At 39.8% G+C, this 20,765-nt stretch overlaps 1 protein-coding gene across 7 annotated transcripts in view; it reads right to left on the reverse strand.

Moving 5' to 3' along the window:
- Positions 1-20,765, reverse strand: part of AGAP1 (ArfGAP with GTPase domain, ankyrin repeat and PH domain 1) — a 346,045-nt gene that overhangs the window by 28,176 nt on the left and 297,104 nt on the right. For 4 of the 7 annotated variants that reach the window (XM_063430015.1, XM_063430013.1, XM_063430014.1 and 1 more), the window contains one exon: positions 13,938-14,012. The exons of the other annotated variants lie outside the window; for them this stretch is intronic. In XM_063430015.1, coding sequence (XP_063286085.1) covers positions 13,938-14,012 — 75 coding nt within the window. The remainder of the gene's footprint in view (positions 1-13,937; positions 14,013-20,765) is intronic. 7 annotated transcript variants of the gene reach the window in all.

A 20,765-nucleotide genomic window follows, 5' to 3' on the forward strand; every position in this document is an offset into this window, starting at 1 on the left:
TACTGTATTTAGGTAAAATAAATAGTATTTAGATATACAGTATATCTCTCCTCTACAAAGTATAAACGTGGAAGATGGTATTTTGGGGCTACTGAATGAACCAAGAAGCGTGATGAATTGCAAATTTAAGCCAAAATTACAGAGTTTATTTTTTGTTTGCCTTTTAAAAAAAATCTATCTATTGTGGCCTAAAATCGGCAGCTTTTTTCAATTCTCCACATTTTGGGGATTAGTGAATAATAATTAAATTGTGCACTCAAATTTGTAAACAATGTCTTCAGGGTCAAACATTCCTCACACATTAAGGTGTATCTCACCAACATCCAAATCTACAGTCAAACTATGGAAAATCAAAGGCACATTAAGGTTGTTTTAAGTAACACAATGTCACTTCACCTTTCCGAGGGTATATTATCTCCAAATGGCAATTCAAGATAAACCCTATAAATTTCAGAGCAATCAGATTGGCCTCTCCATCAAAATCTAAATGATGTCCAGTGTCTCTAGTGTTTAGCAAAATACCACAAATAATAAAAAAGAAATGAAGCATATATAAAAACCTATCATTGCCCTAACCAACTAGGAACTAAATCTGGGACTGTGGGAAATTCAAGATTACAACTTTCAATATATTATTTTTTTAAATCTTTAAAATCACTCATAACATTGGGAAGGGATTTTTGTTTTTTTCATCTCTCTCTCGTCCAAGTCCATCTCTCGTCCAAGTCTTCTTCGTAGTTTTGATAGAAGTGCAGGAGATTTTCAGTAGTTTAGGCGGAGCTTATAATACATGCAATACATTGATTTTATGTGAATTGATGTAAAGGGACACTATAGGCACCTAGACTACTTCATCTTATTGAAGTGGTCTGGGTGCAGTGACCCTGTCTGTTTAACCCTGCAATGTAAAACACTGTAGTTTTGTTTTAGAAACTGCAATGTCATGGCAGGGTTAAGTCCACCTCTTCCAGACAGTCATTGGAGGCACCTCCTGGTGCCTAATGGAGTTTTGCTCTATGAAACGACGTTGGACGTCCTTCACATTGCATGAGGATGTCTATCCTTTCCAAATTCCCCAGAACAAAAGCATTGATTCAATGCTTTCCTATGGGAAAGTTTTCAAAGTGTGCACGGTAATCACTGAGCATTAGGTCCCACCATCAGTGTGATGTTGCAGGCGAAGGAGAAGTAGCCTGTCAAGAGGTAAGTGAAAAAAGTTCTCTTTAACTCTTTATTCAACAGTGGAGGAAGTCCTAATAGGTTAGGGACAGGGACACCATAGCATTAGAAATACAGGTTTGTTTCCCAATGCTATAATAAAATATCTATAGCCTAGCTACAATGTACGTACAACACAGCATAACTCTGAATGTGAATGACAAATCATATCCTGAAACAGGAAATCTAAATTGTGCCAGTTGAGTTGTGACAAGGAAATTAAATACACGTCCATGTTGCTCACACATACAAAAACCAAGTATAAAAAACCCACAAAAAACATTGGGAAGGTGAGTACAAAATCAAAATCTGTTAACGAAATTAAAAGACCCTTTGAAATCACAAAAATAACTAGATTCAAAACCTCATCCAATTTTTCCAAAGCTATTATGTTAAAAGGGAATATATTTTACTACTCAGATTTTAAATCACAGTCTTGTAAGACACCTAAATCTATCCACTCTATTGAGCTCATTAAAGTGGTCTGGGTGCACTGTTCCAGGTCCCTTAAAGCAATACTATAATGCCAGGAATGCAAAGCTGTATTCCTGGCACTATCGCTCCCTCTGCCAACCCCCCCCCCACGGAGGTGAATAAATGGTTATAAACCCTTTATTTACTTACCTAATTCCAGTGCTGATGTCCCTTGGCGCTCAGTTTCGGCTCCGCCTCCTCCAACGAGGGGGGCGCTAATGTACATGTGCAGCAGTGCCGCGCGTGCATTAGGCCTGCCTGTAGGAAAGCATTTAATAAATGCTTTCCTATGGGGAAATAGCCGACGCTGGATGTCCTCATGCAGAGCGTAAGGATATCCAGCGTCAGTTATCGGACCTAATGTCTGTTAACAGCCAGGAAGCTCCTCCAGTGGCTGATTGGTAGACTGCCACTGTGGGCAGACATAGAGCTTCAATGTAAACATTGCAGTTTCTCTGCATGCCTGTTATCAGGGAAACCCTCCTCTGGACGTTTCTCCCACTTGATGAATGGAAGGGAAAGCAATGCCTGCATGGGTAAGGAAGCACGGCAGCACAAAAAGAAAACGCCATATTTTTTGCAGCAGTTTTGGAAATGCAATCCTAGAATGGAGAGAGAGAGAGAGAACAGATACGTTTTATTTACATATCATAAGGCAGGGCTTGATAAATCCCAGGCACCAGGCGACTAGGATTTTAGACTTGGCGTCTGGGATTTGTTAGCCCACTCAGCTCCTGAGGTGGTCGGCTGCCTATGAGTGGAGGAGAGCGTGGGGTGTGCGCATGGGCGGGAGGTTCCTGGAAGGTTGAGACAGGCGCGCGAGGGAGCTGTAACCGCTCTGCTCTGCTCTGCTCCCTCGTGTGTCCTCCAGTTATGCAGGGAGCCAGAATATGAAGTAATTCATGCCCCGGCATCACTAAACAGCACTCTATGGAGCAGAGCAGGGAGATGACTGCAGCCCCACTGGACCCCAGGGAAAGCCGAACCACTCCAGCTCCAGGTAAGGAGGCTGGGTGGTCACCTTAATGTGTGTTGTTATTGCAGTTACAGTGAATGTGTGTCAGTCAGTGAGTGTGAGTATGTGTGTCAGTCAGTGAGTGTGAGTATGTGTTTAGGTGACCGGCCCCCCTCCAATCACATGGATAAGGGTTTTTTACTCACCTTCCCCCCCCCCCCCCATTTGTGCTGGTCTTGCCGCAGCTGGGCCTTCCTCTATGACTGAGTTAATCAATCTTGATGATCTCAGCCAATCCAATGCTTTCCCATAGGAAAGCATTGGGAGACTATTGCGCATGTGTGGCAAAACGCCATGCTGCGCCATCTCCTCATAGAGATGAATTGAACAAATGCATCTCTATGGGGAACATTCAGTGCCTCCATGCATGGAGACACTAAACGTAGGTGCTGCGTACTGTGCAGCACTGACCTAGGATGCACTCTAGAGGCCGTCTGAGTGACTTTCACTAGAAGCGTTACTAGGCAACAATGTAAATACTGCCCTTTTCTCCGGCAGGGTTTACATTGAAAAGTGTGGAGGAACAGGTTATAGACATGAGAACAACTATATTAAGCTGTAGTCAGAGGTTTATCCTAGTTTTGTGCTGCCGGAAAGGGGGAAAGGAGGCGCGAGGAAGTCGGGAACCAGAGGGCTCTATAGAATTAACACTATAGAATCCCTTAAATTTATTTTAGCAGAATCATGTGGGTCATAATAGGACAAATGTATTCATTTGCTAGTCTCTGCTAAATAATTCTGTAAGTTTATTTTTTATTGGGTTTTCTGACTATTTAAGAAAGTATTGGCAGTATATGTAGATTTAGTCCATTTGTGTGCAGAAAGATTCTGAACCCAACCCTTTGGCACACAAAGAGATGAATGTGTTTAGGCATGTCTTTGTATATTACTTACATGATCCTCCAAACTGAACTATACTGTCAGATCTCCTGTATATGAGGTTTTCAAAATCACTGTCGATTTCACAGATCCACAAACATACAGATAGCACTCAATTCACACAGGTGGGAAGTAATCATAGCTCAATCCAATCACTGGCAGATTGCTCCAGCAGAGATAGTGTTAAGGGATAGGAAGGCAGAACTGGAAATCTTAAATAAATAAAAATCCAATCTTTTATTAACCAGAAGCCTGTGCGACGCGTCCCCAAGCCGGGATCCAGCAAGTCAATTTGTGACTCCTGACCTCTCTGACCTTTAACAAAACGGCAGTCTGCGCATGCAAATGGCGTCCGCCATAAGAGCAGCGGGGGAGAGGTGGGGGGGGAGACCAGCAAAGCTCGGGGACGAGAGAGAAACGCGGGAGAGTGGAGAAAGGAGAGGGGGGAAAACAAAAAACAAATTAAAAAGCTGTTACTTAAATGTCACAGAACACAATTGTTTTTGGCTACAGATCATTACACCTGATACAAACACATTACACACACACAATATATAGATATATATATATAAATACATGATGAAGCATAATGACTGAGGAGATGGCCCCTGTTCCTGCATGAAACAATAATAAAATATGCTTTGTCCTAAAATAATGTAACTCTTCGCCTGCCAGGGAAGTTTGAGACATGGACAGCTGGAGTGCTAACCATTTGAATTAAACACAATATATATTAGTATTGTATACATATAAAGCCATACACACAGACACTACAATTCATATGTGTGTGTATACACACACACACACACACACACAGCAAACTGTACATATGTTTATACACACAAGGGAAGGTTTCACGGCAGCTATCAGCATGTAAATTGCCAATTAGTTCGTCTTGATTTAAATTAGTCTTGATGTAATTCAGTAATTTAAAATCCCTACGACAAACAATGTAATAACACATTTAAATCAAGCCACATGGGTAATACTACTTACATTTTAGCATCCAAATAACGCACAAGGTACAACAGTCTTTAAATTTATCCGTTATATAATAAAATAATAATTCTGCTCTTGAATTCAACCCAAACTAGCCTTTAACCATTTGGGTGTTGGGTGTGATGTGCAGAGCAATGTCACTGGGACTTTGATTACAGTGATTATGATTTAGAGACTGCTTATCAGGAAAAAAAATCTAGGCATAGTGATTGCTTCATATATAATAAAGAAAAGAAGCTCTTAAAAATCAATGGGAATTATTTATTTCATACATCTGAAACATTTAGTGCCTTGCAGTTTTGCTTTTATACGTACCACACACACACTGTATATAGTTACAAATTACAGTATGAATGTTATTAGTGCACTCAGATGCTCTGCATGGCTATACATTACAGTAAGGCTAGTACTAGTGGACTTAATTACTTTGTATCATTATACATAATAGCTTAACCATCAGAACACAAATCTACTGTAATGCATAGTGATGTTGAGTATCTCAGAACATTGCATCAATAACATAGATAACAGTATGTCCCTGATCAGAGGATCTCAGACATTGATCAGGGTCCCATACTGTAATATATACTATCAATGCAGAGTATATCAGATATTGATCAGGGTCACACTATAATATATATTATCAATGCAGAGTATCTCAGACATTGATCAGGGTCCCATACTGTAATATATACTATCAATGCAGAGTATATCAGATATTGATCAGGGTCACACTATAATATATATTATCAATGCAGAGTATCTCAGGCATTGATCAGGGTCACACTATAATATATATTATCAATGCAGAGTATCTCAGTCATTGATCAAGATCAAACGATTATATATTATCAATGCAGAGTATCTCAGACATTGATCAGGGTCACACCATCAACGCAGAGTATTTTAGACATTGATCAGGGTCACAGTGTAATATATATTATCAGTGCAGAATATCTCAGACATTGATCAGGGTCACACTGTAACATATACCATCAATGCAGAGTATTTTAGACATTGATCAAGGTCACACGGCAATATACATTATCGATGCAGAGTATCTCAGAACATTGATCAGAGTCCCACTATAATATATATTATCGATGCAGAGTATCTCAGAACATTGATCAGAGTCCCACTATAATATATATTATCAATGCAGAGTATCTCAGACATTGATCAGGGTCACACCATCAATGCAGAGTATTTTAGACATTGATCAGGGTCACAGTGTAATATATATTATCAGTGCAGAATATCTCAGACATTGATCAGGGTCACACTGTAACATATACCATCAATGCAGAGTATTTTAGACATTGATCAAGGTCACACGGCAATATACATTATCGATGCAGAGTATCTCAGAACATTGATCAGAGTCACACTATAATATATATTATCGATGCAGAGTATCTCAGACATTGATCAGGGTCACACTGTAATATATATTATGGATGACGAGTATCTCAGACATTGATCGGGGTCACAGTGTAATATATATTATCAATGCAGAGTATCTCAGACATTGATCAGAGTCACAGTGTAATATATATTATTAATGCAGAGTATCTCAGACATTGATCAGGGTCACACTGTAATATATATTATCGATGCAGAGTATCTCAGACATTGATCAGAGTCACAGTGTAATATATATATTATTAATGCAGAGTATCTCAGACATTGATCAGGGTCACACTGTAATATATATTATCGATGCCGAGTATCTCAGACATTGATCGGGGTCACAGTGTAATATATATTATCAATGCAGAGTATCTCAGACATTGATCAAGGTCACACTGTAATATATATTATCAATGCAGAGTATATCAGATATTGATCAGGGTCACACTATAATATATATTATCAATGCAGAGTATCTCAGGCATTGATCAGGGTCACACTATAATATATATTATCAATGCAGAGTATCTCAGTCATTGATCAAGATCAAACGATTATATATTATCAATGCAGAGTATCTCAGACATTGATCAGGGTCACATCATCAATGCAGAGTATTTTAGACATTGATCAGGGTCACAGTGTAATATATATTATCAGTGCAGAATATCTCAGACATTGATCAGGGTCACACTGTAACATATACCATCAATGCAGAGTATTTTAGACATTGATCAAGGTCACACGGCAATATACATTATCGATGCAGAGTATCTCAGAACATTGATCAGAGTCACACTATAATATATATTATCGATGCAGAGTATCTCAGACATTGATCAGAGTCACAGTGTAATATATATTATTAATGCAGAGTATCTCAGACATTGATCAGGGTCACACTGTAATATACCGTATATTATCGATACCGAGTATCTCAGACATTGATCAGGGTCACAGTGTAATATATATTATCAAAGCAGAGTATCTCAGACATTGATCAGGGTCACACTGTAATATATGTTATCGATGCCTAGTAGCTCAGACATTGTTCAGGGTCACACTGTAATATATATTATCAATGCAGAGTATCTCAGTAATTGATCAGGATCAAACGATAATATATATTAATGCAGAGTACCTCAGAAATTGATCAGAGTCACACGGCAGTATACAGTATTGATGCAGAGTATCTCAGAACATTGACCAGGGTCATGGTGTAATATATATTATCAGTGCAGAGTATCTCAGAACATTGCTGAGGATTACACTGTAATATATACTATCGATGCAGAGTATCTCAGAACATTGATCAGGGTCATACTGTTATATACATGAATGCAGAGTATCTCAGAACATTGATCAGGGTCATGGTGTAATATATATTATCAGTGCAGAGTATCTCAGACATTGATCAGGATTACACTGTAATATATTATCAATGCAGAGTATCTCATACATTGATCAGGGTCACACTGTAATATATACCATCAATGCAGAGTATCTCAGAACATTGATCAGGGTCACAATGTAATATATATTAATGCAGAGTATCTCAGTATATTGATCAGGGTCACACTGTAACAAACTATCAATGCAGAGTATCTTATAACATTGATCAGGGTCACACTAATATATACTATCGATGCAGAGTATCTCAGAACATTGATCAGGATTACACTGTAATATATGCTATTAATGCAGAGCACCTCAGACATTGATCAGGGTTAAATTGTAATATATATTATAAATGTAGAGTATCTCAGAACATTGATCAGGATCATACAGTAACATACAATAATGCAGAGTAGCTCACACATAGTACTTCGGGCAGCACGGATACAAACATCCTAGTCTGCCCACGATTAGTGGCAGCTACATTTCAGAGTGGCAATTTTATTGATATACCTACTGCCATACATTGTAACTACCATTAAAGGGACTCTATAGTCACCAGAACAACTACAACTTAATGTAGTTGTTCTGGTGAGTATAATCATTCACTTCAGGCATTTAAAAAAATAAATCAATAAATAAATTGCCTCCTAGGGACACCTCCAGTGGCCACTCCTCAGATGGATACTAGAGGTGCTTCCTGGGTCAGTGCTGCACAGTAGGCAGTACTACTGTTCAGCGTCTTCACGCTCTGCATGGAGATGCTGAATTCTCCTCATAGAGATGCACTGATTCAGTGCATGTCTATGAGGAGGTGCTGATTGGCCAAAACAACGTTTCGCCCTGTCCCTATTCCGCCTCCATGCCAATTTCAGACAATCCAATGCTCTCCCTGTGGGAAAGCATTGAATTGGCTAAAAATCGTAAATTCTGATGATGTCACCAAGTAAGCAGATTGGGGGCGGGGCCAGCGCTGGCGGACCTGTGCGGCGCTAGAAATAAGGTGAGTTTTAACTCCTAAGGTGGGCAGCAAGCCACCTAAATGGTAGTTTTAACACTATAGGGTCAGGAATACATATTTGTGTTCCTGACCCAATAGTGTTCCTTTAATTTCAGGTAGCCTTGGGACATATATGCTTCAGTGCAGTACTTACAAGACAGTCTCCCCTTAGATCTAACACAACACACTACCCTTATCTGGGAGGAACACTTACACCCCCATAAAAACTTCAGCCCGTATAAATTGTTATGTAGGCAGCAGTGTCTGGGCACTGTACTTTCCAATGGCTTAACAATGAAATAACGTCTCTGCCTCCTCACTTCCTTCCTCCCAGCCGCTATAGTATGAAGATGGCTACCGGCAGAGAACAACAGTAAAAGCCTCTGCATACAGTTCCTGAAAAAGAGGTCTAAATTTTAAACTTTCATTTTTGCACTTAAGGACAGAGGCAATTGTCCAAGTTCTGAAACAAAACCTAGAATTTGAGCTAAATGTCTGTTCAACTATAATAAAATGTCTTTCATATTAGGTGCATCCACACTTTTATATCATTTTGTTCAGGAGGAATATGGCTTTCATAGTACATCAAATATTTATATAATTTAATATAAATAAAATCTTAAAAAGTGTGTGAAATTATAAATGTTATTTTTCAAGTTCTGCATGGCATTTTAGTGTGAATGTCATAATACTGTTAGCGTTTACGGCAAAAAAAAAAAACCCACATATGTGTATGCTGTTATTTTTCCTCGGGTACAACAATGCCCCCCATGTACAGGTTTCTCTGTGTTTTGCAAAAGTACAGAGTCAAATAAAGAGCTTGCTCCCTTTAGTTTTTAGACATTGAAATGTGCAAGATTGTTTACTGGACCAAGTTGCCTTTAAGACCTTTTGACCAGGAATTAAAATTACCCCCACCATGGCATACAATTTGTAAAAGTAGGGATATTTAAAATGGGGTATATCTCGTCTTTTTTTTTATTTTTTTATTCTTTATTTAGGTTGTGCATGAGTTAACAAGCAGATTTGCACTGCCACGATAGCTAGTGCAATCAAAGCAGTATACATTAAACAACAACAGTGTGGTTTCATATACAATGCACATTTTCTTTTTTATGATAACTAAGTAGTCCGTAGGCTAGAGATCAAGGTCTAGTCTAAGCTTTGCAGACATTGTGACGTGGGGCTTTGCTATCTAGACTGAGAATAGGTTAGTACACGCTTAATGGTAGAAGTACAATGTGCTTGGGTTCGAGCCATATAACATGTGGGTGCAGGCATTATTTAGTTGACAAACATCTAGTGAGGTCCCCCCTGCAATCCCAGGCTAGTCTAAGATAGGATAATAAATTCACTTCAACTTATGCCACAACAGCGTGGTGCAAGAGTGACGCCAGGGTTAGATATTGGCATATTTTTAGGCTCCAACCTCATTTTATACTAATAATAGTAAATGGAAAACATGCTAGTTATCAATTGAGAGAGAAAGATTAAATGTCGGTGAGCAATACCTTTAAACACAATAATGAGTTTTTAAGTGTGTTGCGTTTCACGGCCTAAATATACTCGTCTAGCTTAGGCAATGTAGCATATCCCTGGCAGGGTTATCCGGCTAGCCTAAAAATTAGTAAAATTAGTAAAATGAAGGCAGGGTTAACTCAGTGCACGTTATATGTCATAATGAGTTTACATTAGCGAGATCAGGCTTGCTATTCATGAGTGTGCTACTATGATATGCGTATGCAGAAATTAGGGTATTTCAGGCTATATATACGTGAAAGTATAATGATCACTTAGGTATGAACAGTATTAGAGTGATTCAACAGGCTGATATCCACCCTATGGCACACACATCACCATGTACTTGGCTGCTGCGATTGTATGAACTCCAAAAGAAAAATCAAAACAAACTTATATACATTGAAAATATAGAAAGGTGTGTTAACTAAGGCATTAGATAGAGTCATTGGATACCGGGCATCCCGCGAGTTTGCAGATAAGTCTGAAAATCCAGTAGGTGCGGGTAGCTTAAAAGACTGAATCAGCTCGTGTGGGTAGCGAGTCACGTAACAGTAATAAAGGATAAGAAAAATATGGATAAACTATGTCCGTGATGCCGAATTAACGTTTGAAGTGTTTTCCTCTGCTACATGTGTAGAGACATATGCAGACGGTCGACAGGGGGGGGGGGTATGGTATGCCCGAAAGTGTGTCCAGTATCACTGAGCCCCAGTTCATGTAGTGGCTGCCGCGTATGAGTTTGCAGTGGGTCGTCGGGGGACGAACTCCGGTGCGGCGGCTGCGTTCCTCCCCAGTGGGCGCCTGGGACCGGACATGTCTGTCACTGTGGCGAGTGCAGTCGTGGGGAGGTTCAGTAGTCCTAGTGCCTCCGTGGCCTCTTGCATATTATGGACTATGTGAGAGTTGCCTCCCCGTTCAATCTGAAGGGTGCGCCCTGGTCCCCAGCGGTACCGGACTTGGTGTAGTCGCAGGAGGGATGTGAATGGGCCCAGTGATCTCCTCCACGCCAATGTCCCCCCTGAGAGATCAGAGAAGAAGGAAAGTGTCATCCCCTCAAAGGTAAGTGTTGGTTGGCCTCTGACGGCTGCCAGGATTGCTTGCTTGTCACTGAGGGACTGGAACCGGACTATGAGGTCCCCTGTGGCGGTAGGTGGTGCTCTCGACGACTTTGGTAAGCGGAATATGCCATCGAGGGTGATTGCTTTGGCTGATTTCGGGGTCACTAGCGTGGTGAGAAGTCTCCTTGCCAGATGTGGTAGTTCCGCCTCTGGGACGGAGTCCAGGACTCCCCTAAGTTTTAGGTTGTTGCGGCGAAGTTTATCCTCCTGGGAGGCCAGTTGCTGCTCGTGGAGCAGTGTTTGCTGCTGTAGGCTATGTATTGCCGCTTGCAGTTCTGTCATCTGTGTCGTGTGATTATTAACGGTGCCTTCCACAGCTCCCAGCCTGGTTGTGATGAGTTTAAAATCCTCTCTAAGCAGGGCCACATCTGCTGCTATCTTTCTATGGTGGTCTGCCATGAGTTCCCCTATAGCCTCCATAGTCACTGGGGTGGGTGCTTTCATGGGTGGTTGTGCCTGTACCAGTGTTTGTACCTGTGTGGTCTCGGGCTGTGGGGGGGTCCCCATCCTCTCCTTCAGAGGTTCCGTCCGAAAAATCGGAGCATCCGCCATGCATGGCCGCCATGTGCGCTCCGGTTGCGGCCTGTGCTTGCCGCCATAGCGCCCCGATATCCATGCTTTGTCGGGGATTTTCGGCTTTTGCTTTTTTAGATTTTCAACCCATTGAGGTTGTGTGGGTCTCTGTGGGTGTCTGGAGCGGAGTTGGGTTGTGTTTGCTCGTTTGTATAAGGGGTTTGCTGGCTCAATTGATGGGAGCCCCGCAGCCATGCGACTGTCTGCTTCGACCGCTAAGCTCCGCCCCTATATCTCGTCTTTTTTAGTAGCCACTTAGTCAAAAAGCCTGGCCAAAGTAAGTGTTTATATTTGTTTCCTGCATTTTATTTATTTTTACACAAAAGCTGCACTTTCATTGAGGACATAATCATCATCATATGTTTTACTGCTCTAAAACACTGGTATTTGTGTTCAGTGATGTCTCACGAGTACAATACCCCCATGTACAGGTTTTATGGGGTTTTAGAAAGTTACAGGGTCAAATGTAGGGCTTGCAAATGAAATTCTGTGGTATTTCTTTTTGGGTTGTCAAGCAGGTCCCCCAATATATAATTAATAAAATAATATAATTATATATAAATAATATACAAAATACATTTAGAATTACATTAAAAAAAATTCAACATAATATATATATATATATACACACACACACACAAATATGAAAAATACACTTAGAATGAGGAACATTTATATATATAAATATATATAAAATTTGATTCAAAATGTATTTTATACGTTATTTGTGCATAATTAGATTATATAGTATAGTTAGATTCAGGCAGTTCCCTCGATCGGTATAGGGGCCAGATCATTAGGGCATGCTATACAGCCCTAACAGCGGTAAAGCCCTCCTTTGGTAGGACCGCAAAGCATGCCCTAACGCCGGGAAAAGGTTAATTTAAAGGTTCTTATTTACTGCTCTGTTAATGGTTTGCTAGGGTTTGGAGCCTCTAAGTGTGTGCGATTTCATAGCAGAAGATAGAAGGTTTATTTCATAGCAGAAGATAAGAAATTCCAAATTAAACAAACTATGCTGCAATATAAATTTGAAAATAATTCATTTTTTTATGGAGGCTGTGACAGTCACAACCAGGGTCGGTATGGCTAGGGTTGCATAAACAAAGTGATTTAATTACCAAGTGCCAGAGAATTGAGCAGTAATACTGCATTGGCTGCTTCATTAATCTAAAGTTGCTTTGGTGCCTTGTTACCCTTTAATTGGGATCTGATAATGTGAATATGTTTCCCACATACATTTTTCTGCATAATAAATATAATAATAAAAATACATTCAGACTCTAGATTACCAGTGTTCAGACCAAGCTGGCATAAACAAGTAGAGTCCTCACGATCTTCGATGGAAGCTCAGATAAGCTATCACCTTCTGGGTTCTATTACCTTCTGGAGTCTTTATTTATTTATGTACACCAAGCTGCGCTGTTACCATCGGGGGATCTTTGCATATTTTGCAAAGACCCCCGATGGTGACACTGCAGCTTGGTGTGCAATGGCCCAGGGATGCAGTGCAGCTTGGTGTGCAATGGCCCAGGGATGCAGTGCAGGTGAGATATACTTACCTGATGCCCTGTGGTGTGGGGATTCAACTCCTAGGTGCCCATGTCAGTGTTGTACCCTTGCGTATGAGCACAAGAGTGCATCACTGATGTCTACGGAGGATCCCGAGAGAGACTCCACAATGATCAGAAAAACAATGCCTGTTTCAATAGCCCTCACTAACTGCGGCTGGGGCAACTGCTAAAAACCTGATGGCGATACCTCCATCTTTTTGTATTTATGATATATATTTCTTTGGGAGGTGGGGGGAGAGAGGTCATGGGGGAAGAGGTGTGAGAATTTACAGAGCAGCTTTAAATAATATTTTTATAGAATTTGGTTTAAAACATGAGAGTGTAACTCCATTATAAAATGGTAATGCTGGTAAAATGGATATGAAATTGATAATGTGAAACAGTGTATTCAAATTATGCATGTTTTAATTTTCATTCAGATGAGCGGTTGATCATAATAATTAGGGATTATTTAGAGGGGAGGTAGAACACCATAAGAGCCGTGTGTCTTCAAGGTGGGCCTACTCACTACCAATGGTGCCTTGTCTGGCACTGTGTACATGTTCATTTTATGAGGGGTTTTCAGACCTATCACCTGGAGGTGGTACAGCTCTAAGAGACAATATGTGTCTATATTTGGTGATGCACATGTACTAATGTATTTTCTGGGAGGTGAGATGAGAGCAAGAACCAGGACACGAAAACACAGACAGGAGCGGAGATACAGCAAGCGAGTTGGAGCACATGCAGAGAGTGTGGGGTGAGTTAGGGGCAAGTGTTACCTTCAGTGTTGGCGTTGCCGCTGTAAACATTTCGCAGACTGCCAACACGGTTTAGTTTCCATGCTTTGCGCTTAGCTGCATCCAGAGAGCAAGAGGGAAGGAGAGACGGAGAGAGAAAAATAAATGGGGAAGAAGAAAGGAGAGAGGGATAGATCGGACAGAAGAGTGAGTGGATAGGAAAGGGAAGTGGGTATCAGGATTTGTGCTTCCAGTGAATATCACAAACAGCTAGCATTAGCACAGCAACTGACAACCTGTGACTCTCCAGCTTTTAAAATAAAATTAACATGATGCTCAGCCAGGCGGCACCTAAAAATAAATCAATAAACCAAAAATGTAAACTAAAAAATAAATATATATATAATCACAGGTTAGCTACCCTGTGAAAAAAACCAAAAAAAAAAAACCAAACTCTTCAACAATCAATACTCACTGCCTACATGGTCACCTGTGCCAATGTCTGTTGGGGAATGGGTTAAATTTTCCCACTTGACATCTTTCTCCTGTTCGCAGTTTAGATAACGTTTTTGCCATTTGAGAAATACCTTGCAAAGATCTTTAGCACAGCACCACAAGCACTAACTGGGTCACACAGATACACAAACATTGTTTACAGTACAGATCAATACATTGCTTTTTGTATCATTTATAAATAGCTCTGTCTGTGTGCCATATATTTATATATATTTTTTGGCACACAGAGCTATTTATAAATGATACAATACATATTTATAAATAGCTCTGTGTGCCATATATGGTACAAAAAACAATGTATTGATATAGATATATATAAAAAAAAAAAAATTAAATGTTGCCCTTCTTTTGGATACTTCACCTCTTCTTGTACAGGTGCGATAAATATTCTGAACAATGTGCACTCAATTCAAGTAACCAACCAACACAGAATGTTTCAGTTAAATGGACTCTATAGCCACCCATACCAATTTATCTCAATGAAGCGGTCTGGGTGCCATACCTTTGTCTTTTTAACCCTACAACAGAAAACCTTGCTGTTTAGTAGATATGGCCATGTTTACACTGACTGCCACTAGAGGCGCTTCTGCCACAATAGACAAGTTAAACATAATATATTTTGATGGGAAGGTCTCTTAAACTCTATTATTTCAATGAGAAGGTCTCATAGAGATCATTTGACTGGCACAATGCAGCGGTTTTCCACGTATGCGCACTAGATTCCCAATATTTCCCTATGGGGAAACATTTGAATGGCTGAGATAAACATCAATGATTTCGGCCAAAGAGGAGACGCGGCATCATGGACACGTTTGTATTCCTAAAGTTGTAGTGTTTCTTTAAGCTTGTGATGTAAATGTACACTATTCTGTTGTAAAGATGAACAAAAATGATACCCTGCTCTGTGCATTAGTTCACCCCATTTTTTTGTCTAAATAAAGAAGGCCAGTTTGCCATCTTCTTGTAGGATACTTCTGAATTGTGTAGTCTGTTGTGTAGGGTTTAAAGTACTGCCCTGCGGTATGTGGAACTTGTGTGCTCCAGGTATGAACTCAGTTAATCATGGGAGGTTCCCTTGTGATACAGGCTGTAATGAATCACACCTAGAGTACACAAATTCCACATAGTGCAAAGCCTGCACAGGAGAATGCAGAATGATCTCTCAAACACATGGCAATCTGGCAACCACTGATGACAAATCCTAGGTAAAGTCCAGCCACTGGCTCACCTTAGTTGCCTGTACAAAATACTGCTTTATGTATTGAGTATACAGCACAGGTTTAACCACGCTCTGTGTATCCATGCCAATACATGGTACAGCATTGTGTATACCATTACAGACTGTTGCATGCAAAATACTGCTCTACCCAAGATAAATGAAAGACCTCCCACTAGGAGGAAAATATTCAGGTTTCAAGGATATCATGCACAGTAACTGATTTAGATGGTTCAATTGTGCCACCTGTGCAACACACCCCGAGTCCCACACCTGTTCATTTTAGCACATGATAACAAGGATGTGACTAGAGATTGGCACTTGGATATAACAGTGACCTCCCTGATCAGTAGCTACATCTAAAGGATCATCCGTCTCGTAGCAGAGCACAGGTGTACAGACTGACCAGGTATCACATCCAGGTGCACGGTGCTATGGGCCCGGGAAACTCATGTCATGGAACACAAGCAAGGGATCTGACAAGGATCGCATTTCAAAGGGTTAATTAGAGGAGGCCACATTTAATGGGCAGCTGTGATCAATGAACCGCTGGACCACTAACACTGCAGCTGCAGCTTTTTTCTGAATCCATAGTTTGCATCCATGCAATAGCATTCCTTCGTAAGTTTAGTCATATGTTTGTCACTTTAATTCTATGTTTAGTTCTTTATAGTTTAAAGTTTAGTGTATAAACTTGTTAGATGCTTGTTTTTAAAAGTAGTTTAAGAAAAGATTTGGAAACTGTATCCGGACCGCTTGGCTAGATCTGCCTGAAGTTTGCCATTCAGATTTAAATAGGATACAATCCGGAGTTAGTGAAAAACCCTACGTGTTGTAACAAGCATCGCTGTCACTGCCGTGGGTCTAGATGTGTGCATTGGACTCCGGTGGCAATTTAAAGAGGGCAGCACATGCTGTGGCAGGGGATATTCTACTTATAGAGCTTCCTTTAATCCAATGGACCCTTGCATACAGTGTAAGGCCAGCTGAGCTTGTTACCCCATTAATATATTTAGCTAGCCCTTAAAACTGCTTTTAATATCAGAGTAATTGGAATACATATTTGGGGAAAAGAGAAAGGGATAGGTAGGTTTGGGGGTACCATTCCACCACCGGATAAAGGCAGTACAACGTTGTGAGGTAGTCCTGGTAACAACATGTGTAAATGACAATGTGACTAAGACATTGGAAGCAATAGGAACTTAGAGGGAGGCTTTATGCAGGAGGTTCTAAAGATGGGAAAGGAAATGGCCTTATGAGGGGAAAATGATTGATTAGGACTCCACAAATCTTTGGTCCACAGCAAATCACAATTCGAAACAGGGAGAAAATCTTTGTTTTAATGAACAATTCAAATACAGTTGCAAGAAAAAGTATGTGAACTCTTTGGAATGATATGACGAATGATATTACGTATGTGAACGTTTACATGGTGTGTTCAATAAAAACATGGCAACATTTCATTCTTTGTGTGTTATTAGTTTAAGCAGACTGTGATTGTCTATTGTTGTGACTTAGATGATGATCAGATCACATTTTATGACCAATTTGTGCAGAAATCCATATCATTCCATAGGGTTCACATACTTTTTCTTGCAACTGTATCAGTTTGGTTCAAAGTACATAAATAAAGATGCATAACCCCCACCCTAGCATATACAATGGCTTATATAAATAAAAAGGGATATTATAAGACTACATTTAATAAAACAGTATTAGAGCTAGGAAGATTAGTTTCCTTGTGAAACACAAGACATCAAAATAGACTGATCACTAAAAGACTTAACAACAACCAACAAAATACACAACCAAATACAATGCACATCAAACCATACATATACGCTATAATTTCCTTTTATAAGAAATAATTGATATCAATAATTCATATTTCTCACTTGGCTTTTTACTTTTTGTTACTATGCTCTGCGTTTCCATAACTAAAGCATGGATTGGACTGGTTGCGTATTTAAGACATAAAATTCTATATGAGAAGAGCTTTGGTGTAAATGCACACCACTCAGAAATCTCAGGTCTACATTCCTGAAATATTAAACAATGAAACAATGAAACTGTTGTATCTTGTGTTCTACTCAACATATACAGTGTTATTGCTTATGGGGCTAGGACTACCCTGGCACTGTCCCCTTTCATTATATCCTGTGAAGTTTGCCAAAATAACTGTAGCTATGAAAGCCAAGTGATGTTCTCACTGACGGCAAAGTGTGTACACCATATTACTCTTACGTGACATCTACAGGTTCTCTCGAAGCTTTTGAGAACATAACTTGTAAAGCAACCCTGAGCAAAACTATTCATGAATGAGAAGAGAGAAAAAAAAATTCTAAATAGAGCTAATGGCTAATAAAACTTGCTTTTTTCACACTAGTGGAGACTCGCCCAGCCCATTCCCTTTTTATATGGAATAAATGTATCTGCATAGTTTAGGACCAACAAGATTCCTCCATCCTCCATATAGTGGTCTGAAGAAGCTTTCCAGTTAGGCATGCTGAAAAACTGGGACAGATTTTGAAATCCGCTCTCTTTTCGTTTTGTTAGCGATCCAGAGAGAGATGCGAGGGCTGGAGCATTATACAGAGACATTGTACTCTGAGGGTATCTCTGTACTGCAACTTTGTGTATCCATAACAGTGACTCTGGCTGTGTGGGATATTTATTGGTATTCCCTTATTGTACACAGCTCTGTGTAGTGTATTTCTGTATTTTACTCAGCTCTGCCTGTTGTATGGGTATCTCTGTAGCCCTTTTTATTTAAAGGGTAACCTTCTGTTGTGTCCAACTATGTGTATTGTAGGAGTATCTCTGTACAGTGTATTGAAATCTATTTATTGTACTGGGTTCTTTGTATTGTACGAGTATCTCCCTATTACACATGGATTTATGCATTGAATGGATATCTCTGTATTGTACCCAGCTCTGAGTATTGAATGGGTAACTCTGTATTGTATGCATCTCTGAGTATTGTATGGGTAACTCTGTATTGTATGCATCTCTGAGTATTGTATGGATATCTCTGTATTGTACCCAGCTCTGAGTATTGTATGGATATCTCTGTATTATACCCAGCTCTGAGTATTGTATGGATATCTCTGTATTGTACGGATATCTCTGTATTGTACACAGCTCTGAGTATTGTATGGATATCTCTGTATTGTACCCAGCTCGTAGTATTGTATGGGTAACTCTGTATTGTAAGCAGCTCTGTATTATACCCAGCTCTGAGTATTGTATGGATATCTCTGTATTATACCCAGCTCTGAGTATTGTATGGATATCTCTGTATTGTACGGATATCTCTGTATTGTACCCAGCTCTGAGTATTGTATGGATATCTCTGTATTGTACCTAGCTCTGAGTATTGTATGGATATCTCTGTATTGTACCTAGCTCTGAGTATTGTATGGATATATCTGTATTATACCCAGCTCTGAGTATTGTATGGATATCTCTGTATTGTACCTAGCTCTGAGTATTGTATGGGTAACTCTGTATTGTACACAGCTCTGAGTATTGTATGGACATATCTGTATTGTACCCAGCTCTGAGTATTGTATGGATATCTCTGTATTGTACACAGCTCTGAGTATTGTATGGTAACTCTGTATTATACCCAGCTCTGAGTATTGTATGGGTAACTCTGTATTGTACACATCTCTGAGTATTGTATGGATATCTCTGTATTATACCCAGCTCTGAGTATTGTATGGATATCTCTGTATTGTACACAGCTCTGAGTATTGTATGGGTAACTCTGTATTGTACACAGCTCTGAGTATTGTATGGATATCTCTGTATTGTACCCAGCTCTGAGTATTGTATGGGTAACTCTGTATTGTAAGCAGCTCTGTATTATACCCAGCTCTGAGTATTGTATGGATATCTCTGTATTATACCCAGCTCTGAGTATTGTATGGATATCTCTGTATTGTACGGATATCTCTGTATTGTACCCAGCTCTGAGTATTGTATGGATATCTCTGTATTGTACCTAGCTCTGAGTATTGTATGGATATCTCTGTATTGTACCTAGCTCTGAGTATTGTATGGATATATCTGTATTATACCCAGCTCTGAGTATTGTATGGATATCTCTGTATTGTACCTAGCTCTGAGTATTGTATGGGTAACTCTGTATTGTACCTAGCTCTGAGTATTGTATGGACATATCTGTATTGTACACAGCTCTGAGTATTGTATGGATATCTCTGTATTGTACCCAGCTCTGAGTATTGTATGGATATCTCTGTATTGTACACAGCTCTGAGTATTGTATGGTAACTCTGTATTATACCCAGCTCTGAGTATTGTATGGGTAACTCTGTATTGTACACAGCTCTGAGTATTGTATGGATATCTCTGTATTATACCCAGCTCTGAGTATTGTATGGATATCTCTGTATTATACCCAGCTCTGAGTATTGTATGGATATCTCTGTATTGTACCTAGCTCTGAGTATTGTATGGGTAACTGTATTGTACCTAGCTCTGAGTATTGTATGGACATATCTGTATTGTACACAGCTCTGAGTATTGTATGGATATCTCTGTATTGTACCCAGCTCTGAGTATTGTATGGATATCTCTGTATTGTACACAGCTCTGAGTATTGTATGGTAACTCTGTATTATACCCAGCTCTGAGTATTGTATGGGTAACTCTGTATTGTACACAGCTCTGAGTATTGTATGGATATCTCTGTATTATACCCAGCTCTGAGTATTGTATGGATATCTCTGTATTGTACACAGCTCTGAGTATTGTATGGGTAACTCTGTATTATACCCAGCTCTGAGTATTGTATGGGTAACTCTGTATTGTACACAGCTCTGAGTATTGTATGGATATCTCTGTATTATACCCAGCTCTGAGTATTGTATGGATATCTCTGTATTGTACACAGCTCTGAGTATTGTATGGGTAACTCTGTATTATACCTAGCTCTGAGTATTGTATGGATATCTCTGTATTGTACACAGCTCTGAGTGTTGTATGGATATCTCTGTATTGTACCCAGCTCTGAGTATTGTATGTGTAACTCTGTATTGTAAGCAGCTCTGTGTATTGTATGGGGATTATCATTAGGGGTTGAGTACATGAGGTTAAGTGGACAGATGCCACAA

The sequence above is a fragment of the Pelobates fuscus genome, chromosome 8 (assembly GCF_036172605.1).
Source record: "Pelobates fuscus isolate aPelFus1 chromosome 8, aPelFus1.pri, whole genome shotgun sequence".
NCBI lineage: Eukaryota > Metazoa > Chordata > Amphibia > Anura > Pelobatidae > Pelobates > Pelobates fuscus.